Raw genomic sequence first — 23,918 nt, 5'->3', positions numbered from 1 at the left:
CTCTTACTATGAGATGCCATGATTCCAACTACCATGGTAGCATTTCTGCGAACAGTGGGATCTTCATGTATAACTAGTTTAAATAAAGGTTCTAATGCTCCAAGTTCAAGAAGTGTCAGCTTGTTTTCTTCACCTAAAAAACAATTGTTAATTACATTTAATTTCAAATTTCCCTAATTATTATAATAACACAGTAAGCTTTTGATTTAACAGACCAATGGGGAAAAGTGTCCATAGAACAAAACAAAAAATATTATTAAACCTGAATACATTTTACACAAGTCTTTTATATATATTTATGCATTTTCTATAAGTGTAAAAGGCATATGGGATTTTATACATGGACAGAATGGTAGTATAAACAGATTTTGTCCATTGCAACTCCTTTTATCCAGTAAACTCCTTAACAATGAAAATTTACTGTAACAATAGTAGTGATTGTAGAAGAAGAAAAATAACAATATTAAAGGATGAACTACCCTGAAACAAAAATGTTATATGTGTCTGTCAAGATCACTTTTTTTCTGCAATGATCCAGCAGTAACCTAACTAAAGCACATAGATGATAATAATATGCATCAATAATAGTAATGCATGAATAATAGTAATTAATAATAAGCTGAAGAAACAGTGGACCACCTAGTTGGTTGCTGCAAGAAGATTACATAGACTGATTACAAACAAATGGCATGACAAAGTAGCAACAATTGTGTATTGAAATATCTGCAAGAAATATCATTTGCCTGCAAGCAAAAACTACTCGGACGACAAAATAGATGAATAGAAAATGAAGAAACTAAAGTGCTCTGAGATTTTCAAATTCAAACAGACAAGTATCTGCCATGTAACACTCTAGATTTAACAACTTTCAATAAAAAAGACAAGTACCTAGAGACAGCAGAATAGAAAGAACTGGAAAAAATCACAAAATACAAAATACAAACATTTGCAAAAAGAAAGTAAATACTAATAAAAGTAGGTGACGTCGGTGCAAAAAATCATCAGTCAATTGCAAAAGGCACTTTTACTTGGAACAGCTTATACCATGCAATGCTTAACATTCAATAGCATCTCCCTGTTCTAAGTCAATAGGTGGAGCAAAATGCCAGTCTAAACATCTAGCTGACTGCATGACAAACTATAATATGTTTTACTTGGCAATAGCTTATATCTTGCAATGATAGTTTTACACCATCAAACAACAATATAGAGGGACAATTTGGTTTTGTGGTTAAGCCACTGGGATAGAAATAGGGAAACCATAAATCCCACCTTAGGAAAGGAAGCCAGCTGGGTGACTTTGAGCCAGTCACTTTCTCTCAGGCCAATGGAGGGTTCTTTTTGTGGGGAAAATGAGGAAGGAGTATTAGATATGTTCTAATTATGTTCCCAATTAGAAATATTTTATTTATAAAAATAATAAGATGGGGCATAAGCTTACAAACATACATCTGCCATTCCCAGATTCTTAAGGAGGACTCAATAGGTGGATAAAAATGGCAAACTCAGTCTAAACATCTGGCTGAATGTGCAACTAACCTTAACAATCTGATTTGATTTTCCCTGCTGTTCTTTATCTGGAAGAGGTTGCTTATATGTTAGAAGCTTCCATAACCAATAGTTTTATATTACTCTATGTAACTCTATATAATGTCTTGCATAGTTCTGACACTTAAATATTAACCAGAAATAAGAGTGATTCATATAAGTATTTAGTACTCATTAATAAACAGGTGGAACATGATAAAAGAAGAACAAACCTTTTAATGCAAATTTATACAGAGCTTCACATCCTTTATATAGCACTTCCTCTTCAGGGGAACTGAGCATCAGAACCACTGTTGCAGCTTTTTTGCTTTCAACTGACAAAGGATCAAACTAGATCAAACAGTAAGGATATTAATATATATCAGTGTTATAAAGTTCAGTGCCATGGATATTTACTGATAAATATAAGGCAACCATTGAACATATCTTTTGAAATTACAATATACAATAATATATTTACACATATATTATACTTATAAATATGTAACAGGAAGGATTTAATTGTTTATAACTTTAATGGCAGTTTTATGGCTTATAAGAAGGTTCTATTTTTACTTCCCTAATTCTCCATGCAAGGGGATTTTGGAAATAGAAGTTTGAAATGCATAATTGCAGTGGGCTATTGAAATGTGATTGGCCTTGGCCACAGATAGCCTACCTCTAAAATATGGATGAACAGGAGATGAACAATAATTATACTGAAAAAAAGGAATTCAAATTCCACTAATTCGGCATTTAGCTTAGAAATTTTCTGCAAACGGCTTCTTTCTCATACTCATAGGAAATCCACTGAGCACATATAATAGAGTTTTGGAAATTGTAATGATACACATCAACCAGTAATTCTGAAAAAGAGATGGCAATGAAATGGACTCTGTGACATTAATTCTAAGATTTTGAGATCAATGAGTTTTTAAAGGAAGCAACATTTGTTGCTGATATGGCCATAGGCAACAAACCTAGCAAGAAAGCACTTACAGTTTTGATCAAACATAAAAAATTCAATTATGAAATACGATGTACATAGACAATTTTTACTGAAATACATCGTAATATATTTTACTCAAGTAATTCCCTGCATCCTACATAAAAGGGTCAGAAAAGCCAAAGATAACAGCATTGTACATGATTCAGTGAAGAGCCCTGCTCAGTGTACTAAAAACAGGTTACTAGGGATGCAAAAAGTCTGAAGAAGAAAGGAAAAGAAATAGTACAGGAAAAATGCAATTGTATTACAAAACCCTGCAGTGCACTTTCATGTGGAATCCATGGACCACACTGATCAGATCAACTCAAAAAGAACATTCCTATCAAGTGGGAAAAAGGATATCAAGCATGACAACTGAGATGACAGAAATTCTCAGAAGTTTTCGTTTGAAAACTCCTATTTGTACCAGTAATAATAGCCTCAAAGGCAACTTAAGAAATAATGGAATCAGATGGATAGATAGGCTGAACAGGCTATACAATTTTCTTTTCTTTTTTTTTAATGATATAAAGTTCAGATATGCTACATAAGTGAATCATAGTGTCATAGAGCTGAAGAGCTATTTAGGCCACCAGTTCCAACCCCCTGTTCAGTGCAGAAATCCAAATTAAGCAACCCCAACAAATGGCTGTGGAGCTATTGCTTAACTATATCTAGGAAAGGAAAGCTCACACTCTTCTTTGGTAGTTGACTCCTTTGTTGAAGCTCTCTTACTGATAGGAAGTACTGCCTTTGTGCATTTATGACCATTATTCTGTACAATGGGACAACAGAAAATAGGATTTGACCTAATTCTGTGTTACATACCTTTGGTTGTCTTATCTCAGGGCAAAACCTCTCTAATTTTCTTGCTAGAATTAGCTTCCGTCCCACAATTATCGTCAGTGCCTTTCTCTAGACCTACTTCAATTTATATCCAATGTGCCCAGAATTGGATACAAAACTCAAGGTTTGGATCTGATGGATACAGAATATAGTAGACCTATTATATGATCCAGAGACTAGATTTATTGTGATTTAGTCTGTAATTGCATTTATCTTGATCCCAACTAATGTACACTTCAAGTTTGTCTCACAGCCGATGGATTTTGATTTGGGTCTTGAGGCACTTTGCAATAGTCAAATCTTTTCATACTAGGCATGAATAGGATTGAAGACAAAAGAAATATAGAGGCCAACAATAAATAAATATATATGGGATATAGTAATTATGAAAATACAACAAAACTCAATTTTAGAGACTATAGACTATAGCTTATAGAAAATTGATAAACTATATTACAGATTTAGTAGTAAGATATTAATTTCTAAAATAGTTAAAAGCATTTATAATTGTGCAATTCCTTTTTCTTTGTAAACTTTTTTTGTAATGTTTAGTCCTGCCAGTATTGAAGGGAGATAAAACTAATCAACTGTCCAAGTTTCCAATGCTTTATCTCAATCTGATTATTTGTAAACAGGAAAGAACCTGTGATAGCCAATCCTTCTCTTCTGACTCTATGAAGCTGACAAACATCAACCAATCCACAATGAGACAGAATAGTAGATTATGGTTCATAATTGCATAAGTCATTTTTGCCAACCATGAGCAGTGTGGTGGCCTAGTGATGAAGATGCTCGCCTCTGATTTGGAAGGTTGGGAGTTCAATCCTAACTTGTGGCAGATGTTTGATCATCTTCTATGATCCAAAGAAAAAAGATCTGCTGCTAATGCCACATGGCCATCAGGAAGGTTATCTGGCCCATAAATGTTCAGCTTCACCTAGTCAACCTGACTCTACCCCAAATTAAGGGACTCTAGGGTCATAAAAAGAAAAAATATATTGTGAATGACCTTTGTCAGAACCTAAATGGAAGTATTTTCTGAGTCTAGGGATCAGTCACACTGTTTTACGTTGGTTCAATTCCTTCCTCAACAGCTGGTTCCACTCAGAGGTAACTGTGGAGGAGGAATTGACCCAGTGATGCTCCTCTGTGAGATGCCACAACAGCAATGGGAAAACAAAGGAAATCTAAAAATGGAAGACAACAACATCTGAAATTCTTGAGTAGGGAAATATTAAAAGCCTGGCATATTTGGAGTAGAACTCTGTCTCTACTTAAGATTTTGTTTTTCTTTTGTATCCACACTTCTCACTCTTTTTTTCTTCTTGAATGACAACTAATAGTTCAATTTGGCCACATCGGTGTTTGAAACATGGCCATAAAATACAGAACTGAGTGGAATTGAACAGCTAGCCTACAGTTCAGACCAAAGTGATGAACCACCAGTTACTATTCTTCAAAGAGAAAAACCAGGAAATTAATTTTATTGTAAGACACAATACAAGATAAACTTGCAGATAAAGCATTAGCTAAGTGAAGAAATCCCTAATAAATCTCTAAAGATGAAATGAAAATATGTTGATCTTGCTCATTCTTTCAACGAATACTAGACGGGGGTCTATGAACAACCAGTACCAATAAAGGAGAATATTTGTAGCTCGGGGTTGAAATGAGGGGTCCTTGATTGTTCTCTGAGTCTACTTCTTTTCGTACAGACATTTCTTGCAAACATAATGAACTTTTGCAAGAAAACAAACAGATTCAGACAACACCAATGACCTACCAAAGAAACAGTATCTTCTACTGTTAATCGTAGCAATTTAGCAAAGCTATCAACACAACATCCTTAAAAAACCTACATAGGGAACAAATCTATTGAGACCCTTTCCTAGAACATATTAAATTTATAATGAAAAAAATGCAGACTAAAAAAAACACACTCCCATAAATCTGCAGCTGGGCAATGTATGGTAAAAATATAGTTTATGATAATAGCAAAATAAGTAATTTGTAGAAAATATTTACAGACCCCTTGCATCCTGGACATAAATTGTTTCAACTCCTACCCTCAAAACGATGCTATAGAGCACTGCACACCAAGACAACTAGACATAAGAACAATTTTCGCCAAATGCCATCACTCTGCTAAACAAATAATTTCCGCACCACTGTCAAACTATTCACTAAGGCTGCATTACTATTATTAGCCTTCTCAACGTTCCTATCACCCATCTCCCCCCACTTATGACTGCATGACAGTAACTTTGTTGCTTATATCCTTATGATTTATATTGATAGTGTTTCCTGATTGCTTATTTGTACCTTATGACTATCATTAAGTGTAGTACCTTATGATTCTTGATGAATGTATCTTGTCTTTTTATGTACACTGAGAGCATTTGCACCAAAGACAAATTCCTTGTGTGTCCAATCACACTTAGCCAATAAAGAATTAAATTCTATTGTATTCTATTATTTCTTTTAAAAGACAAAATAATATGGAAGACTGGCTCCAATAAATTCATGTCCTGCCTTACAGGCAGAATACAATATTCTTCATGAAATCAATGTGATTTCCCTCCTGCTCTTTAAACATAAAGACCACGTAGAAGGAATATAATTATGTTTATATGGTATTTTTAGAAACCAAAGGGAAGTAAGTAGGAGTAAAAGACTAAAGAAGAGCAAAACTGGAGATCGTAATTGTGAAACATTTTTTATGAGTACTGCTTTATAAACTTACCACATCCTTTGGAGGAGGTTCAACTTCCTTTTTAACCTTTTTACCCATTCTAAAAACAAACAGAACAGCAGGGATAGTCAGTGAATAATCAGTGAGTACAATTTGTATTTTAATCAAATTCATATCCTATATAAAAACATTGCTATAAAGAAGTGAAAAATTCCTAGATTAACAAGATCTGTTCATTCAAGTTAGGAAATAGCATTGGGTAATTTATACACATTTTAAAAACCCAGAGTGTAGCATTTTGAACTCCACTCACTAAACACTAGAATATCCATGTCTCTTGCGTTGAACTCAGTTCCTGGTGAATAATATTATGGAAATGTTTGCAATTGCTCTCTTCCAGGATGTTTTTTTAAAAATAAACTTTCCAATCTAATCTACAGTCCAGCAATTTTCTAGGGATATCAATTTCAAATAATAATCAGGTCTGATCCTATGTAGCTTTCAAGAGAAGCCAGAGCTACTTCTTCTTTTGACCATGGCTTAACAGGTTGTTTGTGTGTGTGTTTGCTTATTATATATTTTTTAATGCTGCTTTCATTATTAGATTTATTTCAGTAAATATTCATGTTTAATTACAGGCCTATGTGAATTCACAGAAACCTACCTGCACTTTTAGCATTAATCTAGCACATGAATATTAATATTTTGAAATCACAGCCCCAGGCAAAGCTGAAAGGACAAACATCATGATAATTATGATACACAGACTTCTGCAAATCATTTAATGTGACCCTCTCTGAGTTTGTTTCTTACAATACAAAGCTATCATTTACAAGTTTGGTGTGCTACTTCAGGGCGTCTATGCTGATCATTGATTAAAATATAAATAAACTGACTTTTCATGGTGTGTTTTGACATAGCGTTGATTAAAATAACAACAACAATTTTCACGTTCTATTTGTCCATAGGTAGGTAACTATAATTTTCTGAGTTTGCTCACTCATAAATTATCAACTACAGGTGAAAAATGAACATTTCTATTTCTGAAAAATATGAATTTATGTAACTCTAAGAATGGGAAATTAAAATAACAATTATATAAAGATACTTATTCTCTAGACTGCCAATCTTTTGTTCCAATTTATATATTCATTTAATAAGCATCTAACACATCAATATGAACTTGTTACACATTTTGTTTACAAAAATAAGATGTAAGTTGGAAAATCTAGAAAATCAAATTTTTGCTTCATAATTTTGTTTAGGAGATTGGATCATATTCTTTCTAAATATACTCCACAACTAAATCATGCAAAGGATTTTCTCAAAACTTTCAAATTTAATAACTATTAGATGCATTTATATCTGTAGAGCAAGCATTAATATATTAAATCACCACAAAAGCAGAGCCTTTAACTAATGATCCAAATAAATGATCCAAATAAATGATCCAAATAAATTCACCCTATTTTCCTACTTTATATTTACTTTCTTTTCCAAATTCTGACATAACATGGAAATGTTTCACTGATTGATAAGTTAAACGTGGACATTTTATACTAGAGTAAAACCTTCTTTCCTAATCATGCAAATTTATACACAAATTGAAAAAAATTGTAGGTGCACTCTATGCTGGGGCTGGCTGACAGGCTCAAGAAAAGATTCTCATCCCACGTCACCTGTTCTATTGGTTTCTAATCTTTTTTAACTTTAACTTTAATTGCTTTGTATTCTTTTTTCTTATTTTGTAAGATGTCCAGAGTCACTGCGATGATTGAAATGGGCAGAATATAAATTTAATAAATAAATACAGAATACACATCTCCTGAGTCCCATAAGACAAGATTGTTTGAAAGGCAAGGCCTCCAGTATGCCAGTCCTATCAGTTTTTATCAGATAGGCAGAAAATAAATGGTCCTGCAAATATATTTTTTAAAAAGATCTTTATCAAAAAGTGCTTTGAAGATAGTAACCGTAATGTTGAATTGCATCTGGAAGCCTACAGGCAACCACTGTAACTCATGAAGTAGCAGTGTTACATGTGCATACCAAATATAAACATAATTACTTATGCTGCTGCTTTCTGAAGTCTTCAAAAACAATTTGTGGCTTCTGAAGAATATATTGTAACAGTTCCGAGCAGAGGTGATATTCAGCAGATTCTGATCAGTTCTGGAGAACCAGTAGCGGAAGTTTTGAGTAGTTCAGAGAACCCATAAATTCCACTCTGACTGGCCCCCACCCCTATCTATTCTCTGCCTCCTGATCCCAGCTGATCAGGAGGAAATGGGGATTTTGCAGTAATCATCCTCTGGAGTAGGGAGGGAATGGAGATTTTACAGTATCTTTCCCCTGCCATGCCCACCAAGCCACACCCACAGAATCAGTAGTAAAAAAATTTGAATCCCACCACTGGTCCTGAGGTATACGTGAGTATGACCTTCCAAACCAGCAATGAGTGAAACTGGTGCACAAGATTTGTGGGAAAGCTGTTCAGGCCATTGTTTTCACATTCTTCAAGCAATCGTTGTCAGCCATCAAGGACACCACATTGTTCACTTTAGGGTGAAGAGACTTTAGGATCTCTTTAGGGAAGTGAGTGAATTCCATACAGAACAATAGATGGAAAATCTCCAGATCTACAAGGCTTCAAATTCATAGCCACTCAGTATTGATACGGTTTATCTAGAGATGAATATCTTAACTCATGCCAATGGATGACCTAGTAGCCTCATTAAACAAATATTAAACACTAGGAGGAAAATAAGAAATATGCCATGTCAATTTCTTTCCTGCTATGGATTGTTCATAACCATGATCAATATCTTCTCTCTGCCTAGGCATGAAACCCAATGATTCAATTAATCGGTTTCCCACTAAGCTGTCTAAAATTGTCTGACCACTTTATCCACAACTTTCTCCAAAAAAAGGGGAAGGTTAGAATTGGTTTGGAAATTATCCAAATCATTGGAGGCAGGAATTGGCTTCTTGAGAAGGGTTGAAACCATAGCCTCTTTAAGCAAAAATGAAATCACTCCTCACTCAAGGATGAATACACCATCACCTGAATCCCATCACACATCACTTCTTGATCAACCACCAAAGGTATGGATTTTATAGATAGCTACTTCCATTCATAGCTCCCATAATCCTCTCCACTTTATAGCAATAGCAATAGCAGTAGACTTATATACCGCTTCATAGGCCTTTCAGGCCTCTCTAAGCGGTTTACAGAGAGTCAGCATATTGCCCCCAACAATCTGGGTCCTCATTTTACCCACCTCGGAAGGATGGAAGGCTGAGTCAACCCTGAGCCGGTGAGATTTGAACCGCTGACCTGCTGATCTAGCAGTAGCCTGCAGTGCTGCATTTAACCACTGCGCCACCTTGGCTCAGATCTTTCTAAGATCAATGTATTCAAATGCTTTCCAGAATTTCATGGGAAGGCCATAACTTAGCTAATTCAACAGGAAGTGCACAGCTACAGCTCTAAGTGAATGCAAGAGGTTTCATTCAATAGATACTTCAAAGATCTTCACAATAATCCTTCAAATGATCTTCTGGCCCAAATCTCCATAGGGGAAATGGCTTATCTCAAATCAGGAATGGGCCATTAATTTTCCCAAGGGGCCACATGAGAAACTGGGACTGTTATAGAGGGCTGCCACTTCCTTTATTGTTGCTCTCCCTGCCCAATGGGCGCAAGCCAGAGAGGGGCAGTTAAAGGGTCAGATGTGGCCAGTGGATTGTAGAATGCAATTGTCCATAAAATAACAGTGGGAAAAATACCTCAGGGTTGGGTTGCTTTTTTGTTTGTTTTTTGTTTTATAGCTCTTACCATGGTGTAATTATTAATAGAAGCCTTTACCTATATTTGATTACATTTGCCTTTCAAAATTCAGCATCACTCCAGGTATTTCTTTTGCTGACACCCAAATGAAAAATGATGAATATTCTTGCATCTTCAGTCCAAGAGAACCAAGAGACCACTGTCCATTAAACCATTAAACATACATCCCACGGGCCCACCTTCATCTGGTACTATAGACATAAATAAAGGAAAGCACTGACAGTAGTGGGAGCAGGAAGCTGAAAGTTCACTTCTAATGGTACAACATGAAGAAAGCAAGATGGCCACTGTTCAAGCTGATGCAGTAGCTAGCAGCTAACCTGGCCATTGATGTTGATCCTGTTCCCATTTGCTCCAGCATGCTGCCATATTGAATCATTCCTGATCAAAGCTTATCATTCCTCATCAAAGCCATAAGAAGAAATTGCTGTCAGTCACAGAGTAGTATTTGCCACTAGTACCATTGTTCTGCAACTTAATACCAAGTAGCTGATTGGTGATGCCAGGCAAGCACATGCCAACTCTTAAAAAGTTGATCAGTGTTGTTTTTCCTGACACTGAACTTCAACACTTAATTCCAACTACCACTCTGAATTGAGCTTTGTCATCTTCTTCAGGTTTGATATATATCTAGGAGTTTCCCATAGGACAATTCTAAACCAATCACTCCAAAAGCACCAATCCTTATGGCATCCACTGCTGCTGCTGAAATGAATGTCTAAAAGGCCCGGGGAACACAGGGAGGAAACACAAGTTTTGCAAAAGGGATGGCTCACCCTAGATGGGAGAAGCATGAGAAAGTGATTCTCAATTATAGGGGACAATATGCTGATTCTGTAAACCACTTAGAGAGGGCTGTAAAGCACTATGAAGCGTTATAGAAGTCTAAGTGCTATTGCTATAAATTGATCTGGAAAATAGCTTCAGCAAATTTTCAATATTCCATACTTTACCTTACTGGCCATAAAGATTTTTCCAGAAAGGAAATTAGTTCTTGTTCCCTGAATTTGCCTACCTCTAAGGGTTTGGCTACCAAGGTTCTCAAAAACTACCAGCAGAGCAGATCTAACAATAAAACCCCCAGCACTGTCGGCAACTGCAGAAATTAATGTGACCACTAGATGGAAACAAACAAATTCAGAAAATTGTAACTTTCTGTTGCCATTTAATGTATTGATGTATATGTTAATTGTTAACAACAAGTAGCAACTACCAAGAAAGAAGTGCCACTTTCCATTCATTAGGGCCATCCCTAAAGGTAGCCCAGCATTTCCCAGCCTTTTTGATCACAAGTTGGCAGCAAAACAATATAGAATATTCTTAACTCCTTACTAACAAGTAGCAGACACCTGTATTTTTTGCTTTTGTCTTGCAATCCAGATAGGGTAAACCTAAACTAAAATATGATGTACTATTCACCTGCTAACTCTTTACTTAAATCAGGGAATCCAAAAGAACTAGTGAATAATTTGTTTAATTAGAGGCAGCCTTAGAGAAAAATGCCTAAAGTTTTTTTTAGTAAATCCAGCTATATAGGTGGATGACCAACTGAAATACAGAACTACTTCTTTCCTTATCTATCATCAATTTCTGAAAACACACATCATAGATGGGGGAAAAAATTCTAAAGCTCTAGGAACTGCAGTTAGCAAACTTAAAAGTGAAAGCAATACCAGATGTGTAACTTAACTTACTCAAGGAATCAGAGGTCAGTTCTGAGGGCAGTTACCTCCTCTGGAGAACAGACAGTAAAATAAGGATGTAACATGACCTACTGAGCTGTTATATATTGCTCTGATCACTTAGGAAGCCAACATCTCCTTTCCCCAGGTTTGATTATAGTTTTGCCTTTAGGATTTTTGATTGCTTTCAACCCTTTTCAGGAATATGAAAAATTATTTGACAAAATAATAACAAGTGTCACTGACTAGCTAGCTGGTTTTATTATTCAGTTAAATTTGAATTGTAGGAACTGCTCAGATCTATATTATTATTAAACTTATTCTTATTCACTATATTTTAATCTATTATGAGTGTGAACAGTCCAGTTTCCTTACAAAGAAGTCACTGAAGAATTTATATCTTGGTTTAAGGTTTGTATGTTTGTACACATTAATATATAATGTTTTAGATTATGTACAATTAAGAATTAATTGAAAAATCCTTTTCTATCAGATACAACAATCAAGAAAGAAGTTTCTTTCAAAGACCAAAATAAGTCTGCTTCTTTCTCATCCCAGATAAAACTTACTCTTAAGTATAGCCGTCTCATTTGTCCCTTCCTGTTAACTTATCTCAGGAAGGAAAATAAATCATCCCAGCTCCTATTGCAAAAACACAACCAGAATGTTGCTAGCCATACGTTTTATACTTGAATCACTGAAACATAATCACAGCTATTAAGTGTTCTCATTAGATCTCAAAAAATTACAGAATAGGAAAAAAATCTTAAAAGTAATTAACACTAATCCTCAATATCTATTACAACATCCCTTCAGTAGTTTCAAGTCCAGGATTGCCTAAAATGTAGCTGGATTTGCTGTCAACATATACCTTAGCATATGCATTTTCTACCAATATATTAAGGCAAGAATTGGAAAGTCACAATGAAAAGTTTCAATTCATTATTAAATACTCTGTTTGGCAGCGTCTAAAAACATTTTAAAAAAGACGAATCAGTGCTCACGACTGCCTAACGCTTTGCACAACATTAATACAATATAAAAGAGACTGGGTTTCAGCACAGACAAATGATGAATTAAAAATGGTCTAATAATAGGCCAAAGATTAAATTCAGGAACTTGATTCAAAGAAAAATTGGCCTAGCAACACCAAAATTTTGGATTGCATTATTATATCAATTGACTAACATGGATTTCAGAGTAGATTATGTTTCCTTATGGTTCCATTATTTTAAGAGGTAGGGAAGACCTTCTAATGGAGCTACATAAATAAATTTCAACTGATATACACAAAGAGACAATGTCTTCATTAAACTAGAGTTTTTAATATTAAGCAATTTATTAACTATATGGAATAATCAATAAATTTAGACTTCTCTTTTGCTTTCTTACCAAATATAGTATCTATTTTAATGCTCAAGAGAAAACAAAGAAAGTTGCTCAATGGAGAAATAATCTATTTATATTACACGATTTTATTACTAAATCATTAATTAATTATTAATTAATAGGAAATTGTCTTTTGCTATATACTTCTCCTTTGCACTCAGTTGATTCCAATATTGACCAATAAATTACATGCAATGAGAAAATTAAGGAAATGGTGAAATTTGGAAAAAAATTGACTGAATTAGAACAACTTTTAAGTTATGACATTCAACATTTACTGGATACAATTTGTAATGTATTAATGAACTTGAACAAGCCAAAGATTGTATAAATAAATGGATGTAAAATTTGAATTGTTATAGAGATGGAACAGTGGGTACTTCAATAGAAAATGAATCCAATGTTTACCTCAAGTATTACACAGTGGGAACTGGCATGTGATATTTTGCTGCTGGTACACTATTCTTGTCATGATTGCTAAAACAAATTACTCCTGCCTCTTGAAATTCTGGAAATGCAACAAACTCTTTAAATCTTTTCCCCATAAGTGGTGGCAGAGTTGCAAAACTCATTAGTGTTGGATATTTATTCATTGTAGAATAAATATGTATTTTGAAATTTGTAACCAAATTTATCTTGAAATATTTTTATTAAATTTCACTAACTATACAGCTCTTCAAAACACATTAAACTGACATTATTTATTTATTTGCCATTTATTTAATTTGTCAAATTTATATTAAATATTGCAAGGTTTTTATAAACTCTTTATTTGAACAGGTCTGTAGTCCCCTCTGGAGGAATAAATGAGCATGCTGTAGGAATATGCTTCAGTGCTAGAATAACTTATGTTAAAAAAAATTGTGAACTATAATTTTATACATGAAATTGTTCCACATCCCAAATCTGTTCATACTTGACATAAAGTCTACATATTATTTACAGTAATTTCTCTATATAATTGAAAATGTTTCTTTATTGTTTATAGATTTCTTTTTCCTCTTAATGATTTTAATTGTGCTAATCAAATATTTTTATAGGTCCCAAGAAATCAGTCACAAAATATCTATAGCAGTCTAGCTCGTTAATGATGAATTAGAATACATTAGCCTTATGATATTGTATATTTGCTGGTTATTCAAATCATTACTAAAAGGACTATTATGCTAAGGGTTCTTCTTTTACACAAATACGATGTCAGACAACCTATTATAAATTTAATACCAATAAATCACTTAAGACTTGCAAATATTTTGTTTTAGATATCTCTTGCAAGCTTTTATTTATTAATTACATTTATATGCTGCCGATCTCACTATCTCACTATCCAACATACTGAAGAGAGTATTTTTGGGGTCTTGATATGGAGATGAGTTGGCAACACTAACTGATTAGGCATTGGCAATGACTTAATGAGAATTATTACATAAAAATTCAATTAGTTCTTCCAGCTATTCTTCCTTTTCTTCTCTATTTTCTCCCCATGATCTTTAACTTTGATGATAATTCATTAAGAAATACCATTTGATATAGTTCTGTAAAAGGGATACACTCCCCTCCCTTGTGCTCAGTCTTTTATTGGCATGTCAAGGGTTGCATTGCATAAGTAGGTGTGGTCTGAGATAAAAAAAATCAGTATTGGCTTATTTTTGTCTTTGATCACTCCCTGGATATTTAATAATTTTGTCTTTTGTTGTGATCTGATGACTACATCTAAAACTTCTGACAATTATATGCAGATATGGGACTTCAGATTACATATATCTGTTGTATAAAATGCTAAAATGTTAATGACACTTTATAAACATACATATGCTCATGGATATTCCCACAACACATATATGTATATACGGTATCCAATACACAAGAACATATTCAGACAAAACTATCAAATCAAAGTTCTTCCTAAGAAACAGAGTATTTTGACAAGTGAACAAAACAATTTGTATCCTTATTTTAGATCATGGGTTAAATCTTTTTCAGTATTTCTGATGACAAGGTTCAGAAAATCTCTTCATGATCTGATGTTTCAAAAACATGAATATTGCTGAGTCAGCCTATAAGGAGTTTTGCATAAAACAGCTATATATGCTTTATTTGATAGCTTTGTTATTTGCATTCCAGTTCCATATTTATTACTCACATAAATTAACTAGCATTGAAAAATAGCATTTGACAAATGTGGCATCTCTGCATTAGTAGTGCAGATTCTTGTGCTTTAGTCTGCACTGCTAATATGTGCATCCAATTCTAACCCCTGTCCTTGGGGATCCCTTTCAAAGTCTCAAGGGATAATGTTGACAGCATGAAACTCTAGCTATGCTGACCTCAACTGATTTATTATGAACTGGGAAAATGTACACTTCAGAAAGGCATTACTTTCTTAATCCCTTGAAATCCTCCTACATAAGTCAGTATCCTCCTGCTTCTTTTACCACACAGTATTGGCTAAGTTGCTGTTCTTTAAACCCAAACTCATTATGCTGCTAAATGTTCTTAGAGAGACAAAAGCTTTAGCTATTGCTAGCTGTCTGTTATTTTGGCAGGGAGAGGTAAACATACATGTCTTTTTTAAAGCAATCTAAGATGCCAACCAAAACAACAACAAAACAATTTCAGTTTCAGTTCCATTTCAGTTATAATGTAAGTAAAATTGACCCACGTTCATGTAACCATTTATTGGCTAGAATAACATATTGCCGTAAGTCACAGTTTGTGAAATAAAATATAATGGCATGGTTTGTACATAATTATAAGTTATAATCCATAATTTACAAAATAGAAATACCTGGGCTCAAACAGTGCAATTTATTATGGTCTCATTTGCATGATATATGAATGCAAAAAATCTTCATTTGTTGTTTTAAATGTGAAGTTATGTAAGATGAAAGATAAGTATTTCATTGCAGGAAAAGTATAATATTAATACAAATAGTGAAGGCATGCCTATTAGCAAATGCCATAGTACAGGGGTGTCAAACTCAAGGCCCAGGGCTGGATACAGTTCATGTGGTACTTCGATCTGGCCCACAGGGCTGCCTTGGAAACAGCAAAGGACCAGCCCGCAGTGCCTCTGCCAGTGTGCGGCCCTCCCAGGCTCCCTTTTTGGCCGTGACAGCCTCCTGCAGCCCTCTGCCAGCAAAAACGGAGCTCTGGGGGCTAGCAAAACAAACTAAAAGCAAAACAAAACAAAAGGAAAAAACTTTCCCCTTTCGCACTTGAGCATCCAAGAAGAGAAAAGTAAGGAGAAAGGGACAGAGGAAAGAAAAAGATGGGAATAGAGCAAAGAAGGAAAAAGAAGAAAAGAGAAGCAGGAAGAGGAAAGGAGAATGAAGAGGGGAGGAAAAAGAAGAAAAGGAAGGAAGGGAGGCAAGCAGTCCAGACACAATGGATCCCTTAGCCCCGCCCGGGCCAACACAGTTCCCCAACATGAGTGACATCGAGCTGGCCACACCTACCTGGCCCCCCCAAGATCAAACACAACCCTGATGTGGCCCTCAATGAAATCGAGTTGACACCCCTGCCACAGTAGAAATTACAGTATAGTAATAGTGAATTTTAGGAGAGACTTTCTATTTTACCCCCCTCTTGCTATATTCAACAGAAGGGTTTCAGTAATACAGCCCTTCAAGTTTTTGGATTCTATAATCTTCCAAGAACTGAAATGGACCGCTAATATCAGAACCATCATTAAAACAGTACAGCAAGGAATATTCTTCCTGCATCAATTCAGGAAGTTCAAACTGCCTCAGGAGCTGTTGATTCTGTTTTATAGAGGAATTACTGAATTTGTCATTTGTACTTCTATAAATGACTGGCTTGGTACAGCAACCAAACAGGAGAGGTACAGATTGCTACAGATAGTCAAGACTGCTGAAAGAATCACTGCAACTAGCTTTCCTTCCATAGGAGAACTATTTATTGTGAGGGCCAGAAGGTGGGCTGATAAGATATCTACAGATCCCTCACATCTTGGGTACAAAGTGTTTCAACTTCTTAGACCCTTAGGTTGATATCACAGATGCAAAGTTGCAAAGTTGCAAATATGCAAAGTTTCTTTTTTTCATTTTCACAACATATAATTACGTATACTATTACGTAGCCAGCATCGTATTGTATTATTAAATGTTTATATCAATTCATCTTACCATCAACTCCTAAAAACAGTTATTGGCTCTTCTGCTCTCCATACACCATATTTGTACCTTATTCATCACTTTCTTCTCCCTCTCTCCTTCCCCTCCCCACCTTTCTTCCTGCTGTCATCCTTCCCTTCTCTACTTCCCCTTCCTGTCTCCTTCTCCTCTCTCCCCTTTCCACTCCTCATTTCTCTCCTCCTCTTCCCCACTCCTTGCCCTCTCTCCTATCCCTCTCTTCTTCCCTTACCTCTCTCCTTTTCTTCCCACCCTTCATCTCATTTACTTGGTGTATTTCAGCTGAGCAAACTCCATTTTATGTTGATGGTATTTATAGTTCATTTTCAAAATACATATTTAATTTAAAAACTCCTCCTTTTAAAAAAATAGAAAAAAAGTATACATATATATAGTCATTGTGCTTTTAAAGCACCACCACCCAGCCTAATTTTGGTTGAGATGTAGACCTGGTTACAATTCCCAGCTATTCTCATCATTATCTTTATATAATTACGTGACCCCAAACTTTCTTACGTGTCTTGTCCCCCTTTCTCTTTGAATTCTTCTTTAGATATCTGTTTCTCTGGGTTCAGAATTCTATTTAGGTTTGATTTTAGTGATTTATGCATATTTTCTATAATTTCACGTAGTTCTTCAAATTCCCAGTTTTCCATGATGTCCAGTTCCAAAGTTATAGTTAGTTATACAATTCTTATTTCAGAGTTCTAATCCACTTTAAATTTATCTACTTCAACTGCTGTGAAGAAAAGCAATGGGAGCCATCTAGGTCTTTTGTTCTTCCTTAATGCCCAGTTCCAAAACTGTGGTTAATTATACAAGTCTTAGTTTGAGATTCTGGTCCACCTTAAATTTAGTTAATTCAACTACTTTGAAACTGGAAGAGAAGCTGAGGCCATCTTAATCTTTTGTAGAAAAAAAGAAGAAGAGGGGAGGGGGAAACCCCTTCATATTTCCCAGCTCTTGAGTCAGTTATTATTCTTTCCCTTAATAGCTGCTCAAAATATATCACTTGCAAACAGCCAGAATCTGGTATGTTTCTGTTTTGCCTCCTGCTTTTCCGAATTCTGATTTATGGCAGTTGGTTAATTAAACTTCCTGCACAGTCAAGGTTAAGTTATCCGTTATCAGTGGGAAGAAGTGCTTTTTTCTTGATTATATTAGTTGGAAGAAATTCAAACAAAGTAAAACTAAATCCTCCGATACGTTTGGTTTCTATTTCAAATCCATTTATTACTTATTCCCCTTTCTACTGGTTGAAAGCTTTTAATATTCTTCTTCTTCACATAGGCAGGTACATGTTCAGACTAGATTTGGCATTTTTGTCTACTTATCAAATCCTTTCCAAAGTCCTGGGATAGACAGATGTGGATGTTTGATGATATTTCACATGTCATTGCAGGATGTAAGCTGTTTTGAGTAAAGCCATCTTTTGTAGTTGCCCTATGGTAAATTTATCAACGCCAATGATGTTCAAGTGGTGGTCCAGTTGTTCTGGCATTGCACCCAAGGCATCTATGACTATTGATACTACTTTTCCATTTTTTAATCACAATTGTTCCATTTCTATTTGCAGATCTTTGTATTTTCTTTTCTTCTCCATTTCTTTATTTTCTATTTAGCTGTCTCCAGATACTGCCATGTCCACTACCCAGACTTTTTTGTCCTCCTTACTGACAGTTGTTAAGTCTGGGGTGTTATATGGTAGGTACCTGTTTATTTGAATTCTGATCTCCCACAGGAATTTAGTTTATTTATTTTCTATGACTTTCTCTATTTTAAGGTCTGACCAGTTCTTCCAGGAAAATAATACTTCTTTCACATCTTACAATGCACCATTGCTATTTTGTCGTGCCATTGCTTATAAGCACTCTGTGCAATCTTGCAGCAGACAATCCACTGTTTCATCAACTTCTTTGAAGAAGTAGCATTTGTCGTCTGTTGCTGAATTCTCAATTTTGGTTTTGTATACATTTGTTCTTAACTCTTATTCTTATGCAGCCAGAATGAGCCCCTTGGTCTCTTTCTTCAACTTTCCTGCTCTTAGCCATTACCAGGTCTTGTTATTATCTGCTTTCCTAATTATTTTGGTAATGTATTGGCCATGCAATGCTTTGTCTTTTCATGCCTCCATTCTGTTTTTCATTTGGTCATTCTTGTAGGTCAGTTTGGTCTCTTCAGTAAGCCTTCCTGGTATACTAGCTTTAGCACATCTTCACTGTCTTTCAGATATTCTTCCAATGCCCCTTTTTCTTCGTCAACTGTCTGATATATTTGCAACATCCCACACCCACCTATTTTCCTTGGTAGATAGAGTCTGTCTAGGTCACTGCGAGAATGAACGGCATGATTCATTTGTCATAATTTTTCTGCTCTTCCTTTCCACGGTTTTTAGTTCTGCTTGGGTCCAGTCCATTATTCCAGTTTTGTATCTAATGACTTGAATTTCCTGGGTGTTTATTATTTCTTTATTGTTTTGCAAGTACACTGAGTGCTTCTATATTGGAGAAATTCCTTATGAATTTAACCACACTTCCCAAACTATTTTGTTCTGTTCTATTCTTCTTCTATTTTTATTTTATTTGAAAATAAAATAAAATATAAAACTAAAAAAGCCAACAGCAAAGAAAGAAAAAAACACAAAGGAAACAAGACATTGGGGGGGAAAGTTGGCTTGAAACTCAACATTAAGAAAACTAAGATCATGACATCCAACCCTCTCAATTTCTGGCAAATAGATAGGGAAGAAATGCAGGTAGTGACATATTTTATTTTCCTGAGCTACAAGATCTCCGCAGATGGGGAATACAGCCAAGAAATTAAAAGACGTGCTCCTGGGAAGGAAAGCTATGGCAAATCTAGATAGCATAATAAAAAGCAGAGACATTACCCTGCCAACAAAAGAGTGTATAGTCAAGGCTATGGTTTTCCCAGTTGCAATGTATGGCTGTGAAAATTGGACCATAAGGAAGGCTGAGTGCCAAAGAATTGAGGCCTTTAACTATGGTGCTGGATTAGACTCTTGCAAGTCCCTTGGACTGCAAGGCGATCAAACCGGTCAGTCCTAGAGGAGATCAACCCAGAATGCTCTTTAGAAGGCCAGATCCTGAGGTTAAAATTAAATACTTTGGCCACCTAATGAGAAGAACTCATTGGAGAAGAGCCTCATGCTGGGAAAGATTGAAGGCAAAAGAGGGTGACAGAGAATGAGGTGGCTGGATGGAGTCACCAAAGCAGTAGGCGGGAGCTTAAATGGACTCCAGAGGATGGTAGAGGACAGGAAGGCCTGGAAAAACGTTATCCAGGGTCAGAAATGACTTCGCAACTAACAACAACAAAAATAATATTATTCCCACCTCTTGTGAAATAGGGCCCCAAAATTTTATAGTATTAAATCTATTTGCAAATCATTGACCTGTCATCTATGTACTATATTAATGATAAAATAGTTAAGAGAAAACACAATAATAAAAAGTAAGGTTAGTTTCAAAACCCTCTGTTAACAAACTGTTATTTTATCAACTTGTAGAAAATTTACCACAGCATCTTATCTACCCAAATCATCCTGAGAGTTAAGAGTAATTCATTCTGGATAAAATATCAATTTTTGTTTCTATATATCATCTCTTATCAATTGTTGTCTGGTTAAATATAATAAATTCAGTCTCTAAAATCGGTCTATCTTCTTAACAAAATCCAGATAAAAATGGTTTCTAATTAAGTATGATAATCCATTTCCCAATCTCCTTCAATCCTCCTAGGAAAAACCAATTTATTGCTTCTGCTGTTGTAAAAAAATGCAGCTTGAACTTCAGAGGGGCACATGCAATCGACCATACAAAGTACAGACTTAGAACTGTACAGTTCTAAGTCTGTACAGTCCATAGCATTTTCCAATGGGTCTGCAACTTTCAAATCACGTACCTTTTATGAATCTTAATTTATCCAGAGCTACATGCATCTGAATATTTTGCACAGCCATTATCATTTCAATAAACTTTTTAAAAAAGCTTTCAACTAAAATTTGCATCTTATTAAATGGTCTACATTGTTGCTTGTCTGTAATCTGATACATTGTTGCCCTGTTTAACCTAACCAGGAAACAAAGAACAGTAAAAGAAAGTGGAAAAATAAAATAAAAATAAAAATAGGGAAGATATTTTCTGAATATTTCAATCCAAGATTAAAGCAAAGATTAAAAAAATAAACTCTAAATATTTTGCAGATCAATAAAATGCAAAAATCCTGTGGTCAGAGTCCCATATTAATGTAAATCAAATGATAGTACCTTCACCACCCAATAACATGTTTCTTTATGGAAAACTGAAAGTTATTCAAAACAACAACATAAATCAAAGGAAGGAAGAAAAGAATAGCTAGAATCCAGCAGAGGGTTAAAATAAATCAGCATTCAATAACCAGTCAATTTTTAAAGATAAAAAACAGAGCCAAATGAAAGACTCAAAAAGTGAAGTTAAAACCCAGAAATGCTTAAAAAATTAATTTTCAAGGGGAAGATGGATGATCAGCGACTTTCTAACCACTTCCATAGGGAATTGGAATCTTCAAGACTCTTCTTCCCAGGTGGATCCATGACAATCCAAAAGCTGTCTTGGTCACTCCTAAGTGCTCTCATTCAAATCCAGCACTGCTAGAAAAACAGCTTTGGCAGCAAAATCAGCAGAATGTTGGCAAGAGAGAAAAAACTCCTTACTGTTCAGCTGCATCTTGGGAAGGAGCCATATTCTATTCAAAAATGTTATACTTATTAATTGATCTATTGAGAAAATGATCCAAAGCTACATACTTCTGTGTGACAAAAGTAAGTCTAGGATTATCAGTTCATTTGAACAAGAAATTAGAATCAGCTATTTCAATCAATGGGACAAAAATCAGTTCTGAGTGTGGGAAGTCCTATCTTCTTTAAAGAACAGAATTCTAGATATCTACTCTCAAACTCCAATCTTCACAACACAGGAAAGTGGAAGTGTATCATGGCTTGTACAAAGGAGATTTCTGAGGACCTTAATAGTGGAAAAGAGGACAAAACCAATTTTAAAGAATTTAGACTCTACCAGTCCACTGTTAAGACAGATGGGGTACAAATGGAGACAATTTATCACCACTGTTTTCCTTCCCAAGAGTGATCAACCAAGACCATATCAACCGCAAAGCATGTAATATTCCAGGGAGTCTCAAAGAGCCTGAGGATAATGTCTAAGGAACTAAAGGTCTCTCTTGCACTGATAAGTGCCAGTTTTGTGAAATCACCTTCAAAAGAACACTGAACAACAATACCGCTCAAAGCTGAAAGAGAAAGTCACTATACTCCAAAAGAACATTGCTAACTATCTATTGTTCGAAAAAAATTACGCAGATAAGCCAAAAAGTTCTTGCAAAAATGTTCTGTGGACAGATGAGACCAAAACAAAACTTTGTGAAAAGTGTTATATTTGCTTAAAGGCACATACTGCATTCCACCATAAGAATTTTATCCCATCTGTGAAACATAGTGGTGGCAAATCATGGTTTGACCCTGCTGCTTCTGGATCAGGATGGCTTACCAATAAGCCATTGTGATGGTTCCAATAGTGATGGAAGTGCGGATTCTTAATTCTACAAGCAAATTTTACAGAAAATGTTAGGACATCTCTCCATGAACTGAATCTTAAGAGAAAGTAGACATGACATAAATCATATGATCAAAAAATGGTTAACACGGGAAAAAGTTAGATTACATTTTGGGTCATTGTGACCATTTTCAAAATATTGAAAATTCAAAAACCTATAAGCACCACTGTGCCAAAAAAAAAACCATGAAAGTAACTTTGATGTTTTCCTTTTTCTATTATCTTTGACTTAGATAGCTTCCTATCTCATATAATGATCTCTCACATTAATCGATAAAAACATAAACACTATAAAACATTAAATAAAATTTAGTCATCAGAACATCAGTATTTAATTGTATTGTTAAAAAAAATAGCTTAATACAAAAAAGAGCTTAATGCGAAATGTATTTTAAGACATTCTTTCCCCCCACATATCGCCTTTCAATATACTTTCAGTATTTGTTTTTCAGTGTTTAGGGCAGCTGTTTTTCGTTTCTTTTTCACAGGATGATAGCAGAGAAACCGCATACAGAAAAATAATTATTTTCTGAGAACAGACAATATTGGGAGACAAAATATAATGGGAGGATTTCTTTTACTTACAATTTGTTTATGTGCTTACTTTATTAGTTGTATAATGAAATACAAAGTATTATCTAAAATGTATTTAACAGATTATAAGACGAAGAAGTCTTAACTAAAGTTTATGCAGACACCGCGTACATCTTTCGAATTACCGAAGGGCTTTCCTTCCTTCAGATGGCTTTTCAAATCAGACCGTCCTCAGAAAGTTTCAGTCACAGGAAAATCTGTATCTGAGCGTTTAGGACGATACACACGTTCCCACGACTTCCCAATTCTGGTCTCGCGCTCTTGAGAACGCTCTGCTCGTCGCTAGGTTACGCTAAACCTTAAGGCGCATGCGTGATATCAGTTTCTAGCGCGTTGAACGACAGAATAGAATTTCGCCAGGGGGCACAACTTTACCGTCATAGATCATAGACTTCTATTCCTTTAGACTCATATATAGTTAGAGTTTCCAAGTTTATATTAGGCACCATTCTTCTCTTTCTCAGGAGTGGAATAATAAAGTGTTTATACAAAGCACATTAAACGAGCTCGGATTTGAAAGACAGATGGTTCCCCCACCCCTTCACAATCTCTTTTATGTATTTCTC

At 35.1% G+C, this 23,918-nt stretch overlaps 1 protein-coding gene across 3 annotated transcripts in view; it reads right to left on the bottom strand.

Moving 5' to 3' along the window:
• The window catches only part of ARMC3 (armadillo repeat containing 3), a 72,006-nt gene extending 48,393 nt beyond the window's left edge, over positions 1–23,613 (bottom strand). For all 3 annotated transcript variants that reach the window (XM_014067448.2, XM_014067528.2, XM_014067604.2), the window contains exons 1-4: positions 23,478–23,613; positions 6,105–6,153; positions 1,761–1,878; positions 8–133 (exon numbers count right to left, since the gene is read on the bottom strand). In XM_014067448.2, coding sequence (XP_013922923.1) covers positions 8–133; positions 1,761–1,878; positions 6,105–6,152 — 292 coding nt within the window. In that variant the 5' untranslated portion in view covers position 6,153; positions 23,478–23,613. The remainder of the gene's footprint in view (positions 1–7; positions 134–1,760; positions 1,879–6,104; positions 6,154–23,477) is intronic.
• Positions 23,614–23,918: the final 305 nt, after the last annotated feature.

The sequence above is a fragment of the Thamnophis sirtalis genome, unplaced genomic scaffold (genome assembly GCF_051295495.1).
Source record: "Thamnophis sirtalis isolate CommonGarterSnake01/CBP01778 unplaced genomic scaffold, rThaSir2_p1.2 scaffold_4, whole genome shotgun sequence".
Lineage (NCBI taxonomy): Eukaryota > Metazoa > Chordata > Lepidosauria > Squamata > Natricidae > Thamnophis > Thamnophis sirtalis.
Note: the sequence above shows the minus strand (reverse complement) of the source record. Positions and strands in the feature narration are given on the sequence as shown.